Raw genomic sequence first — 12674 nt, forward strand, 5'->3', positions numbered from 1 at the left:
GAGATGATACAGAGGCCGAAATCAGATTGTTTGCTCTATCGTTTAAAGATCTCAATTCTCCAGATGATACGAGAGCTTCGAAATTTTATAGGTCTTTTGATACACAGCCAGCCTTGTTGAGCAAGCAAGCTGGACGTTGCGACAGCTATTCATGGCGAAGTCATGGCCTAGACGTTTTAGATGCCTTGCCGCCAGAAGATCACGTCTTGAGACAAGCCATCTGTTACACCTCCCCGTGTGCTAAACTTTGTCACGCGTCCAGATGTAGAGATGCACAATAATCTTTGATATCGATGCTAGGTCCAAGGAGAGAGCTTTTGGGAGTCGCCCTCGTGGAAGAAGCGGTTCTATTCAAGATTATCGTGCATCCGGGCAGGTGTTTCATCGTATATCCCTACGGCAAGAGAGTTGATGTGACAAAATTTAGCACACGGGCAGGCAGTTGGGCATGAAGACGAAACGACCGACGTCAGGTTCGCGGTGTCCAAGAATAACCCGGAGAGCGAGAACGCAGCAGTACAGTAGCAACCGTGGACGTCGTTGACGACTGTAGGCCCTTACGTTGCCTGCCTTGGGGATTGAGGCGGGTTCTTCGGTCTATTTTCTCATGCTCTTAGGATGTCCGAAACCTCCGGCAATGGACGGTGAGGCCGCCGCTAGACTGGCAAGCACGTACAAGATCCATTATTAATCTACACGGAGAAATCTCGCGCCAAGCTGTCACCCAGGTCTGTGGCATACTTGTGCCTGTTGGCCGGTAGAATCTCAAATATGGAGTGAGATGGATGGCCGGTGGCAGGAGAAGATCAGGCTGAAGAAGCGATGGCTTGACGGAGAAAGTGAATAGTCAACAAATCCGCGCCTAGAAGCCAGCTAGGAAATTGATGACAAGCGCATAGAGAATCTTATCCAGCACATGCGAGGCACCTGCCGTTTGCATCTCCGGAGATGCTTCCAATGCGCATGCCATTGAATCATACGCAAGAAGTTGGACCTGTGTAGACGTTGTACCCTGAAGACTGATCACCCATGGGTATGGCAGAACTCTGCTGGTCGAAACTCCGTAAATTTGGTATCTTCTCTGCAGACCTTGCAATAGAGCATCGCTAGATTGTTTGATGGCGGCCATGGGAGCTCTGCCCTGGATAGAGAACCTCGACCGCTCTGTAGCGAGTCCCGCCTGCTCGCGCTTTCGGCATCAGCGGAGATAGTTACCCGTCGGACATTTCGAAGGTAGTGCATTGACCGACGCTGTCGCCGGACTCGGACTCGAAGAAGCAAGGGATTGTCAAGAAGCATTTAATACAACAATTCTCCGACTGCTTGCGAGCTCTGGAATTTGTTTCTTTCTTTGTTTGGATCTTGGATACTAGAATCGTACTCCCTTTGCTTTGTGTGCGTGCCGGAAGCAGCTGTTGAACGATATAAGTTTTGTGACGCGACTGCCATTTCAAAGCACACTACGTCAGAAGACTCGGTCCGTCCTCTCGATCGCACCTGCCCCTCCAGAAGTTCGGCCGCCAAAGTTCCTCAACCGATAAACAGCTGCACTTATCCTTCACTTTGTTCCATCTTCACCCACAACCTCGGACCTCACTACACATCTGATCCTCGACACAATGGCTGACACTGTTATTACCCCGGAGGTCGAGTCGAACGCGTAAGTCTCGAATTCCGCCGCCTTTGGCATTCCCCATCCCTTTGTTTGCCGTCATCCATGAGGCAATGCAACCGCCCGACCCTAGACTCGATCAATCGCAGCCCATCTAGAACGCGCACTTTATCACACTTGAGGCATGTTTACCGTTGCGAGCAAGCAAAGCTGACATGAGTGTACAGCGGCACCATGGAGCTCAAGGAGAACACCGTCATCGTTGTTCTCGGTGCTTCCGGTGATCTTGCAAAGAAGAAGACTGTAAGCTCACAAGCCCCTCAATTGTCTCGCGCGAGCAGATCGCTAACATAGTCTACAGTTCCCTGCTCTCTTCGGCCTGGTAAGCTACATCAAGCGCAAGCTTGTGTTGGGACTTGACTGACCGTATCCTATAGCACAAGAACAACTTCCTCCCTAAGGGTATCCAGATCGTCGGATATGCACGAAGCAAGATGAGCCACGAAGAGTTCATCAAGCGTGTCAGATCGAACATCGCAACCCCCACAAGCGAGATTGAGGAGCAACTGAAGGAGTTCTGTGGCTTCTGCACATACCTCGACGGTGAAAAATACGACGAGGACAAGTACTTCCAGGGCCTCGAGAAGCACCTCGCCGGGCTGGAGAAGGGTCAGAAAGAGACTAACCGCATCTTCTACATGGCTCTTCCCCCTAGTGTCTTCATCCCCGTCTCTGAGATGCTCAAGAAGCACTGCTACCCCAAGAACGGTATTGCCCGTATCATTGTGAGTATCGAGTCATCGCAGCATCAGGAGCATCACTGACATGTTTCTCTGCAGATCGAGAAGCCTTTCGGTAAGGACCTTGGCAGCTCCAGAGAACTCCAGCACGCTCTGGAGCCTAACTGGAAGGAGGAGGAGATCTTCCGTATTGACCACTACCTTGGTAAGGAGATGGTCAAGAACATCTTGATCCTTAGATTTGGCAACGAGTTCTTCGGCTCCAACTGGAACCGCAACCACATCGACAACGTTCAGGTATGTTGATTTGTCCCCATCGAGTCATACATGTCATTAACATCCAAAAGATCACCTTCAAGGAGCCTTTCGGTACCGAAGGCAGAGGCGGTTACTTCGACGAGTTTGGCATCATCCGTGATGTTATGCAAAACCATCTCCTTCAGGTCCTGACCCTGCTCGCTATGGAGCGCCCCATCTCTTTCTCTGCCGAGGACATCCGCGACGAGAAGGTCCGTGTTCTTCGCGGTATGCCCGCCATTGAGCCTAAGAACGTCATCATCGGTCAATACGAGAAGTCGCTCGACGGCTCCAAGCCTTCCTACAAGGAGGACGAGTCTGTCCCCAAGGGCTCCCGCTGCCCCACTTTCGCCTCGATGGTCGCCTACATCAAGAACGAGAGATGGGATGGTGTTCCCTTCATCCTCAAGGCCGGCAAGGCCCTCAACGAGCAGAAGACCGAGGTCCGCATTCAGTTCAAGGATGTCACATCTGGCATTTTCAAGGACATCCCCCGTAACGAGCTTGTGATCCGCATTCAGCCCAACGAGAGTGTGTACATCAAGATGAACTCCAAGCTTCCTGGCCTGAGCATGCAGACCGTGGTTACCGAGCTGGATCTCACTTACCGCCGCCGCTTCTCTGACCTGAAGATCCCCGAGGCCTACGAGTCTTTGATCCTTGACGCGCTCAAGGGTGACCACTCCAACTTCGTCCGTGATGACGAGCTTGACGCCAGCTGGAGAATCTTCACTCCTCTCCTGCACTACCTTGACGACAACAAGGAGATCGTTCCTATGGGCTACCCCTACGGTAAGTTGTTTCTACCACAGAGCTATCGATAATTAGACACTGACCCAACTCGCAGGCTCTCGCGGTCCCTCCGTCCTCGATGACTTCACCTCCTCATACGGCTACAAGTTCAGCGACGCCGCTGGCTACCAGTGGAGCAACCTCCCCGAGAACAAGCTCTAAAAAGCAAAATGAAATATACCCGAAATGAAAGAAAGATGAATGCTGGTGTGCCTAGCAAAGGCAAAGCATATACAGCAGGATAACAATGGTAGAGAGCTGTCCTTCATGCTACATTCTCATGCAACGAAGGGCGGCCATGCATGAACGCATCTGAAAGAAACTTAATGACACGACTCGTCCACTTCCCCTCATAGCAACAAACTTAAGATTATTCCACAACTTGCCGAAGTGTTTTGATATCCCAAACAGTGATTTGCAATACCTGATAGCCTGCCCAAGATTAGCCTAAATGCGGCTGCCCAGCGACATGGTTGATCATTGATGGCCGTGCGCCACGACAAGACCCTGTGGCTTGGATGTTCGGGGGCTTGCTTTCAAGTTGCGCGTCGTGTGCTCTCCTGTCAGCGCTTCAAGCCACCACTTGTTCAACCCAGAACTCAATCTCTGTATTATTTGTGTGATTCCATGCCAACATAGAGGTTGGTCAAAGCAATCATGGCACAGGCTGCGCAATGGCAGGGAGCACCTCATGTCAAAGGCTCTACTGAGTCTATTCGCATGGTGTTGTTGACATTCAGCTTGATAGGCTTGCAGTATGTTTACAATTTGTGATGATGATTGAGCTATAATACTGACATCTTTGACAGATTCACATGGGGCACAGAAATGACCTATTGTACGCCCTATTTGCTTCAACTTGGTCTTACGAAAAGCAAGCTCTCTCTTGTCTGGATAGCTGGACCATTGTCAGGACTAATCATGCAGCCAATTGTCGGCATAATGGCTGATAAGAGTACTTCAAAATGGGGTCGCCGGCGACCTGTCATGATTGGTGGCACTGTCATCGTGAGCATCTGTCTACTGATCCTCGGCTGGACCAAGGAGATTATTGCTGCATTTGTCGAGGAAGGAGAATTGGTTGGTCAATTCCGAGCATCAACCTGGTTCGGAGGCATGGTTTTAACATTCTGCAGAGACGTGAAGCGACTATTTTCCTGGCTGTATTATCAATCTACGCTCTTGATTTTGCCATCAACGCTGTACAATCGTCATGCCGCAGTCTCATTGTGGACACTTTGCCCATCCCGAAGCAACAACTGGGCTCAGCTTGGGGTAAGTCTCTATTTACTCTACTTTATTGAGCGTTGTCTGACCATCCCAAAGCAAGCAGAATGGTAGCCATTGGTCATCTCATTGGATATGGAGCTGGAGCCTTGGACCTGGGATCAATCTTCGGCACACTTATTGGCGACACACAGTTCAAGCAACTTACCGTCATCGCAGCAGTGGCACTCATAGTGGCCATCGGAGTTACGTGCTGGGCTGTCGACGAGCGTGTACTTATCTCCCAAGGGTATGGATCATGTGTGCCAAGTTCAAAATCAAGGCTAACCATGTATTAGAGAGGGTGTCAAGGATGAAGGACTGGTTGCAGTACTCATGCAAATCTTCAAGACCACCAAGAACCTACCCAAACGGATCCAGATGGTAAGCTAATCCAAGTGCTGAGTGTCTGCACCGTACTAACAAATAGTAGATCTGCTGGATTCAATTCTGGTCATGGATTGGTATGTGATGAAAGACAACCTTCCTCGAGACTTGTTACTAACGCAGCAACAGGCTGGTTCCCCTTCCTCTTCTACAGCACTACTTGGGTAGGAGAAATCTACCTTCGGTACGACGCGCCACCCGAGGTCAAGCAATCCAAGGACCCGCTGTCGGATATCGGCCGTGTTGGAAGCATGTCATTAATCGTGTTCTCCATTGTGACCTTTGTTGGTTCCATCACACTTCCGTGGATGGTCAAATCACCAGAGGATGAGAAGCCAGACTTCACTCCTAGACCTCCTGCCAGCATTGCACCCATTGTCAAGACAGTCGTGGAGCGTAAGCCCAGCTTGTTGACTGCGTGGACGGTCGCACACCTCATCTTTGCAGGATCTATGGTGTTTGCACCATTCGTCACATCACTGCGCTTTGCAACTGTTCTCGTCGCGGTCTGTGGAATGTGAGTCCCTTCAAGTACGCATTGCAAAGAGCTTCTGCTGATATTATACAGACCATGGGCGCTTGCCTGCTGGGCCCCGTTCACATTTATAGGAGTTGAGATCAATAAGCTCGGCAGTAGCTTACCTACCTCAAGACGTGGCAGCCACCAGTACCAGAGAGTATCTGATGGTTCAATCGAGATGACTTCGGAGGCTAGGAACGTCGATAGATCCGAAGAGTCTGCCACCGGCGAGCTTGCTGGTATTTACCTGGGCATCCTTAATCTTTACACTACACTGCCTCAATTCATCGCTACTGGTATCTCGATGGTGGTTTTCACGATACTCGAGCCCGGAAAGAGTCCTGAGCTGGCCAAAGACGCCCACCCTGATGAGCATCATAGTACAGAGGGATACAACGGCATAGCGGTGTGTTTGTTCATTGGAGCGTTTTGCTCTGTCGCGGCTGCTGTCGCAACCCAAAGATTCAAGAACACAGCATAGACAGACGGGATTTGCATAGTTATAGCGCATCGATGATTGCAATCAAAGTGAATCTGGAACAATTCGAATGTCTCATGTGCACGATGAAGATTGCATAAAAATGGTATACCCGCATTTGACGCGTCAGGAAGCCGGGCTTTCGAGTCGCTCCGAAAGCCGATGCAGCCACGATATCAATGACGTCGACTTCCAATCGAGCTCAATGGTTTGGTGAGGTCCAAGCGTGGATGTTGCTGGGTCGAAGGAGCAACGTTACTGTAGCTGTCTCTGCTGTTTCTGCCTACGAACAATTGCTGTCTTGTCGTGTCATACCAAAAGTCTAAACGATACCTAGCTATGGATTACAGTGTGTTGTGTTGAAGCCTGCAAGATTGTGACCACAAGTTAACCGCCGATACAGATACTATGCTCGAGAAGCTGCTGGATGGCGGTTATCTGCCCACGACGGTCATTCGCGCTGGTATTCGCCAGCAGCTACGCCAAAGGTTGACCTCGATCGCGTCGACTTCCAACGCGTCTGCTTATGATACCAAGATGAAGTATGTCGAGCTCCTGCGCGAGAGACCCATCGCCATTGAGACGTCGAAAGCAAACACGCAGCACTATGAAGTAGGTACCGGTGTGCTTAACAACATGCTTGGACCGAGAATGAAGTACTCCTGCTGTCTTTATGAGGGTCTCAAACCTGGACAAGGCCTTGGAGAGGCAGAAGTGCTCATGATGGAGGATTATGTCAAGAAGGCCGATTTGAAGGACGGCATGGCCATGTTCGATCTTGGGTGAGCTTCTATCAGATTGTTCAAAAACATGAACTACGAGCTGACAGAGAGCAGATGTGGATGGGGATCACTCAGTTTGTTCCTCGCAGAAAAGTTCCCCAACTCAAAGATCACTGGCTTCTCCAACTCGCGCACGCAGAAGGAGTACATTGACTCGCAAGCCAGAGCAAAGGGCTTCGACAACTTGACGATTGTCACTGGCGATATTGCTACATATGAGTTCCAAGCCCCGCTGACAGGGTCATTTGACCGTGTCTTGTCGATAGAGCTGTTTGAGCACATGAAGAACTACCAGCTTCTGCTCCGCAAGGTATCAACTCTGCTCAAGTCCGGTGGCAAGCTGTTCGTACATATTTTTGCACACAAGGACAGCCCCTATGACTTTGAGGACGGTTGGATGACAGAGCACTTCTTCACGGGTGGTACTATGCCTAGCGCAGACTTGTTGCTCTGGTTCCAGGATGACCTGAGATGCCAACGTATGTGGTGGGTCAATGGCAAGAACTACGCGCAAACATGCGAGGTAAGAGAATGAGCAGCTCGAGAGGAAGTGACAGCAAGCTGACAAGTGTAGGACTGGCTATCAACCATGAACAAGAACAAACAAGTGCTCTGGCCGCATCTGGAGGAGACATATGGGAAGGATTTGACCTTGACATGGTTCCACCGCTGGCAAATCTTCTACCTTGCGTGTGCAGAGTTGTTCGCGTATAATGGTGGAGAGGAGTGGGGCGTGTGCCACTACTTGTTTGAAAAGCCATAGACGGGGGAATTGGTATTGTGATATAGACATTCGAAACTCTTGAAGCATTGAAGAAGAAAAGTGCGGACTGGGCGAGTGCTTTAGTGGTCCCATGGGTGCTTCCAGCCGAGGAGAGCAGGGCCGTCCTTTGAGTGAGGTTAATATGTGAGGTTGTGCCGGGGTGCGGGAGTTGAGATACCTTCTTGGCTCTGTACATCAACTGGAGGATCTGTCAGACATGGCGCATATACAAGGAACGCAGAGCAGCTTACGAAGAACCACATGCTGGCACCGAGGCCAGTGGCAGCGAATCTGTAGAGAGGGCGGACGGGGTGGATGTGGATGGGGTGGGCACCGTGGGCGCCAGCGGGACGCGAAGGACCAGGACCAGCCATTGTGTCTGGCAAATGTCAGATGTTCGGTCGAAGTACAGCGACCAGGCGGGAGAGGATGCGTACGTGAGTTGGGATGGTGCGTAGAGTGAGCCGTCGTGGCTGCCGCTGGCGATGTCGATGGACTTGCAGCGTGGATTGAATGCCAAGACACCTGACATGCGCCGACGACTTTCACTTTGTGGAGAGCAATGCGTGAGGATCCGAGAGACATGTCAAAGTCGCCATAGCCATTCACTTGATTTCTCGCCATGCTCTGATCCAACTCGCCTTCTTTCCTTCCTCTTCTTGTCGTCAAAACACCATCCGCGCCTGTCCCCTTGGAGAGTGATCCTTCTCGACGACAAGACGCGACCGAGCCTCCGCCCTTCGCAGCCACGCGCAATCCGACAGCGATGACCAGCGACTGAAGATTGGAATCATGGCCACGACCGATCCCAACCAACGTCGCTTCCGCGGATGCGCTGGAATCGATGACTTTGAGATAGTCCAAAAACTGGGCGAGGGCACTTTCGGTGTCGTCTCCAAAGCCCGATCAAGGCGCTCTGGCACCATCGTCGCTCTCAAAAAGATCTTGATACACAACGAAAAAGATGGCTTTCCCATTACCGCCCTGCGTGAGATCAAGCTGCTCAAGATGCTGTCTCACCCGAACGTCTTGACCCTCCAGGAGATGGCTGTCGAACGCCACAAGAGTAGGCGCAATCAACTTCCGCCCGATATGCATGCACCCTCTAACCTCGACCACAGAAGACGTCAAGAAGCGCGCCACTCTCTACATGGTCTGCCCTTATATGGATCATGATCTCGCGGGAATGACCACAAACCCCGACATCACCTTCACCGAAGCCCAGATCAAATGCTACATGCTGCAACTGCTCGAAGGCTTGCGCTATCTCCACGACAGCCACATCTTGCATCGTGACATGAAAGGTAGCCACCACTCTTAGTTCCGCTATGAATACCCTCCTCTAATGCCGAATAGCTGCAAACATCCTCATCAACAACCGCGGTTTACTCCAGATTGCCGATTTTGGTCTGGCTCGTCACTACGACGGCCCTGTACCGCAACCCGGCAGAGGCAATGGAGAGGCAGTCCGCGACTACACGACACTTGTTGTGACTAGATGGTACCGCCCCCCAGAGCTTCTCTTGCAACTCAGACGATACACCCCTGCAATAGACATGTGGGGAGCTGGCTGTGTGTTTGCCGAGATGTTCGAAGGCCGGCCTATTCTTGAGGGCAAATCAGACCTTAACCAGGCGCAGATCATCTTCGAATTGGTAGGTTCGCCAAACGAGGACAATATGCCAGGATGGTCGCAACTCCCTGGTTGTGAGGGCGTCAAAGAGTTCGAGCCTCAGCGTGGCAATCTTCGCAACAGGTTCCGCAAGTAAGTTATCCCACTGCTGTAGCCGCAAAAGCTATGTGCTGACACTCGTTTGCAGTCTGCACCCAGAAGCCCAGAACCTGCTTGCCGAACTGCTCAAGTTGGACTGGCGGAAACGTATCAACGCCTGGGACGCGCTGAAGCATCCCTACTTCCATTCGCAACCGCTCCCGTCCCGTCCCGAGGACCTTCCACGCTTCGAAGAATCACATGAGCTTGATCGCAGAAAGCACCACGAAAAGCGCGCCGCTATGCCTCCTGCCCCAGCTGGCGGCACAGTTGGTATGGGTCCTGATGAGGCTTGGGGTGCAGGCGGTGGTCGCAACTATGGTCCCCCGAACGGTTATACTGGTTACGATCGCAGAGGCCCTCGTGACCAGAGAGTTCCTCCACCCCCTCCAAGGGCTTACGACTCACGCGCTCCCTCACACGACACCCCTCCACTGGCAAGAAGACCAGCATGGCAAAATGGCCCCGATTCACGCAGACCCCCATTACCACCACCTCCACACATGAACGGCTCATCGCATCTACCTCCACCTCCTCCCAATGGCCATCTTCCCCCTCGCCCACCTCCGCCTGCCGCAGATGGTCGCCTAGCTCCCCGAGCCCCACCACCAAACCCAAGAGGTGGTCCAAACGTTGATACTTATATTCCGAGTTACTCCGCCGCGCGTCGAGACGATGCTGCGCCACCGAACGGCAGAAGAAACTCGCGCGACCATGGATATCCCAGAGACCGACCTCCGCCCAATGCAAGAGACAGAGATCGAAGGACTCGTAGTAGGAGTCCAGATCGTGAACGTCGCGAAAGGTTGCAGGATAGGGAACGCGAGTTGTACCGTCGCTGAGGCTACACTGGAAAGAGATACAGTCAGCCTAATTCAGCAGTTCGACTCTAGCCGGTAAAGAGCCTGAGGGCGGGTAGCACATCAGAAGACTGGTCCCACGAAGGAGTCAAACCTCACGAATCTATTCTTACCACAAACCACAAATAGAGCGCAGAGCAAGCGTAACTACCACGCCCCTCTGGCTTACGACATTGAGATTATATAGCGAGGCGTTGTCGGGTTCTGTTTCCCATAGCACAGAGCATTGGTGTGGCAGTTTCGAAAAGAATTGCTTAGCTTGGGTTTGGGAAACGCGTGAGGAGAATGCTCATACGAAAGATACCCATTCATCATATATCGCGAGAACAATCACAAAAACCGCCAAACAAAATGTCATGAGCTGTGAAATATGTCTAGTCCAAGGAGATGGTGTCAATGATAAATTTACGCCTCAGGCAGCCCCTTGCGGCGTGATACCGAAACCCGAATATCGTCATTCGTGGTGTATACTCCAGTGGCAGGCTTGAAGCGTGGTAGCTTCCAAGCACCGCCTCCAACAGGCTCCATATCCCACATACTGATGAAAGCTGCCGTGAAGACCAAGGCTTCCTTTTGAGCAAACGCACGACCTTTGCACATCGAATGTCCACCACCTGCAACACAAGTATTAGCCGCGTTTCTTGAGCATGTGGGTTGCCTTGAACTTGCCATATGGACGAATAGTCCCCATGTTTACAGATACCTCTCCATCTTCCTCCTCACGCTTGATATGCCTATCTGCCCTCCAAGTCTGCGGGTCGTCAAAATAAGCGGGATCAGTATGATGGATAGAATGAGCAATGTGAGTATATGTCCCCTTCTTCAGCAGAAACTTCTCTGCATCTTTTTCTCTGGAAGCTGCGAGAATCAAATCTTCCTGCATGACTCTGAAGCTCCAGGTTGCCGAATCCAAGCGCAGAGACTCGATGTAGCAGCTTTTCAGCAGTGGGCATTTGTTCGCGAGGGCTTCGTGGTCGAAGGTGTCGATGCGAGGAGGCTCCGGTACACCGAAAAGTTGTTTGGGCTGGACGGCGTGGACGAAAGGAGCTATTTCCTCGCGAAGTCGGGCGAGAAGAGATTTGTCTGCGTAAATGTGGTTGAGCATCCAGAAGACCAGCATGTTTGCATTAGCATTCATCGCCCACAAGAGACATAGATCTAGAGCTGCTCTTTCATCCATGTTGAAGTTGAGTTGACGATATAGCTTCAATCTTTGGGTCAGGACTGGGCCTACATTGTCAAGATCTTGCCAGTCCTGGCCTGGATCTTCTCCGTTTGCTGCTTTTTCCATGACTTCGTCGAAGTTGCGGACGGCGTTGAAGGCACGACTGCGGGCGATTTTTGCTTTCCAGACTTGAGGTATAGGCAACCAGGCAGGGAGACCGGTGGCCAGCCATTTGAAGCCTCTATCCATGTCCCAAAGGTCTTGGAAGAAGTCTGGGTTGTTATTGACGAAATCACTACCGATGAGCGATGGGTTTGCACTGGCGGCGATAAAGTCTCGAATCAAGGGCATCATGCTGATTTCCACAACTTGTTCGCCCTGGGGCTTGGTAATTGTTTCGGCATTGCTGGTTCGTTCCCAAGCTACTTGATCAACTGTGCTCTCTGAGAAGGTGACCAGGTTGGCGATATTGCGTTTCGTCACATCGATGGTACTCTGGACCATTTCTCCCAGATAAGGCTCAGAGGTCAGATGCTTGTAGCAGGTATTCAGCCCTGTTAAGGATGCATCATATCTCTCCATGGATGCCTTTGATTTTGGGAAACCAAAAACCGCAGTCATGACATGCTTGCCCACTGAGTCCATGTTTGCGATTGAGTGTTTCTGATTCATCAAAGTACCACCCATGGGAGGTGCAAAGATGATATTGTGAGTTGTGCTGCCTAGATTTAGAGAAAAGATACCGCTTCTGTACGCATCGCGGGCTTTGTTGAGCAGACTCTGTGGTGCAAAGCTGAATTGAGGGATGTGTCCGATGATAGGCATCCAGTAAGGCAGCATCGGTACTGTCTGGGAACCATTCTGAGCAGGTTTGGATGTCCCAAGGAAGCCGCTAATGAATCGGGTCGTGATTGCTAGAAGTAGCAAAGCTACCGCTGCAGTTGTCCAGGTAGTATCCAGGCCCTGCCATCTAGGTGGATGTATCTGCAGGTTGGCGACTGGCGTCACAGTGGCATTTGAATCCATACTCACTCGTCGCGTGTACGCAATGGTAAGATTTGAGTGGTAGTTGAGAGGTCACCCTGCCCGAAGCTTGATCCAAGTTGCCAGAACGTGCAAACAAGAGCGCTAGAGTGAGAGAGCTAGCATTGATATCTCCCAATATCAGCTTGTGAGAAGAAAAGAAGCTCGACCTCAGAGTCGGAGAGAAGAAAATCCAAAGGAGATGAGAAGAGGATTGC

General features: G+C 51.3%; 6 protein-coding genes across 6 annotated transcripts; 4 read left to right on the forward strand and 2 right to left on the reverse strand.

The window, feature by feature from the left end:
• Positions 1–1481: 1481 nt before the first annotated feature.
• M438DRAFT_349004 (glucose-6-phosphate dehydrogenase) lies at positions 1482–3803 on the forward strand. Its single transcript, XM_029906284.1, has 7 exons — positions 1482–1660; positions 1840–1915; positions 1974–1994; positions 2050–2397; positions 2452–2649; positions 2700–3441; positions 3497–3803. The coding sequence occupies exons 1-7, from the start codon at positions 1620–1622 to the stop codon at positions 3601–3603; spliced, it is 1533 nt and encodes a 510-aa protein (XP_029756446.1). The 5' UTR covers positions 1482–1619; the 3' UTR covers positions 3604–3803.
• Positions 3804–4008: 205 nt separating this feature from the next.
• M438DRAFT_349005 (sucrose transport protein) lies at positions 4009–6157 on the forward strand. Its single transcript, XM_029906285.1, has 8 exons — positions 4009–4196; positions 4251–4521; positions 4578–4716; positions 4768–4957; positions 5007–5091; positions 5141–5171; positions 5224–5611; positions 5663–6157. Exons 1-8 carry the CDS (start codon positions 4099–4101, stop codon positions 6093–6095), a joined length of 1635 nt encoding a protein of 544 aa, XP_029756447.1. The 5' UTR covers positions 4009–4098; the 3' UTR covers positions 6096–6157.
• A 160-nt stretch (positions 6158–6317) lies between these two features.
• M438DRAFT_349006 (S-adenosyl-L-methionine-dependent methyltransferase) lies at positions 6318–8061 on the forward strand. Its single transcript, XM_029906286.1, has 6 exons — positions 6318–6441; positions 6496–6874; positions 6929–7397; positions 7449–7761; positions 7815–7836; positions 7889–8061. The coding sequence occupies exons 1-4, from the start codon at positions 6432–6434 to the stop codon at positions 7635–7637; spliced, it is 1047 nt and encodes a 348-aa protein (XP_029756448.1). The 5' UTR covers positions 6318–6431; the 3' UTR covers positions 7638–7761; positions 7815–7836; positions 7889–8061.
• On the reverse strand, positions 7718–7975 carry M438DRAFT_254343 (uncharacterized protein; the record flags this gene model as incomplete). The annotated part of the gene is made up of 3 exons (XM_029899689.1): positions 7718–7762; positions 7816–7836; positions 7889–7975. Coding segments are annotated over 3 exons (153 nt in total), but the record flags the coding sequence as incomplete, so codon positions are not given.
• A 113-nt stretch (positions 8062–8174) lies between the features above and the next one.
• M438DRAFT_326616 (Pkinase-domain-containing protein) lies at positions 8175–10250 on the forward strand (the record flags this gene model as incomplete). The annotated part of the gene is made up of 4 exons (XM_029903133.1): positions 8175–8703; positions 8759–8941; positions 8994–9402; positions 9458–10250. The coding sequence occupies exons 1-4, from the start codon at positions 8430–8432 to the stop codon at positions 10248–10250; spliced, it is 1659 nt and encodes a 552-aa protein (XP_029756450.1). The 5' UTR covers positions 8175–8429.
• Positions 10251–10673: 423 nt separating this feature from the next.
• Positions 10674–12668, reverse strand: M438DRAFT_326619 (cytochrome P450; the record flags this gene model as incomplete). The annotated part of the gene is made up of 2 exons (XM_029903134.1): positions 10947–12668; positions 10674–10882 (listed from the first exon to the last, which is right to left on the reverse strand). The coding sequence occupies exons 1-2, from the start codon at positions 12457–12459 to the stop codon at positions 10674–10676; spliced, it is 1722 nt and encodes a 573-aa protein (XP_029756451.1). The 5' UTR covers positions 12460–12668.
• Between the last annotated feature and the right edge of the window lie 6 nt (positions 12669–12674).

Source organism: Aureobasidium pullulans (assembly GCF_000721785.1).
Source record: "Aureobasidium pullulans EXF-150 unplaced genomic scaffold scaffold_26, whole genome shotgun sequence".
NCBI lineage: Eukaryota > Fungi > Ascomycota > Dothideomycetes > Dothideales > Saccotheciaceae > Aureobasidium > Aureobasidium pullulans.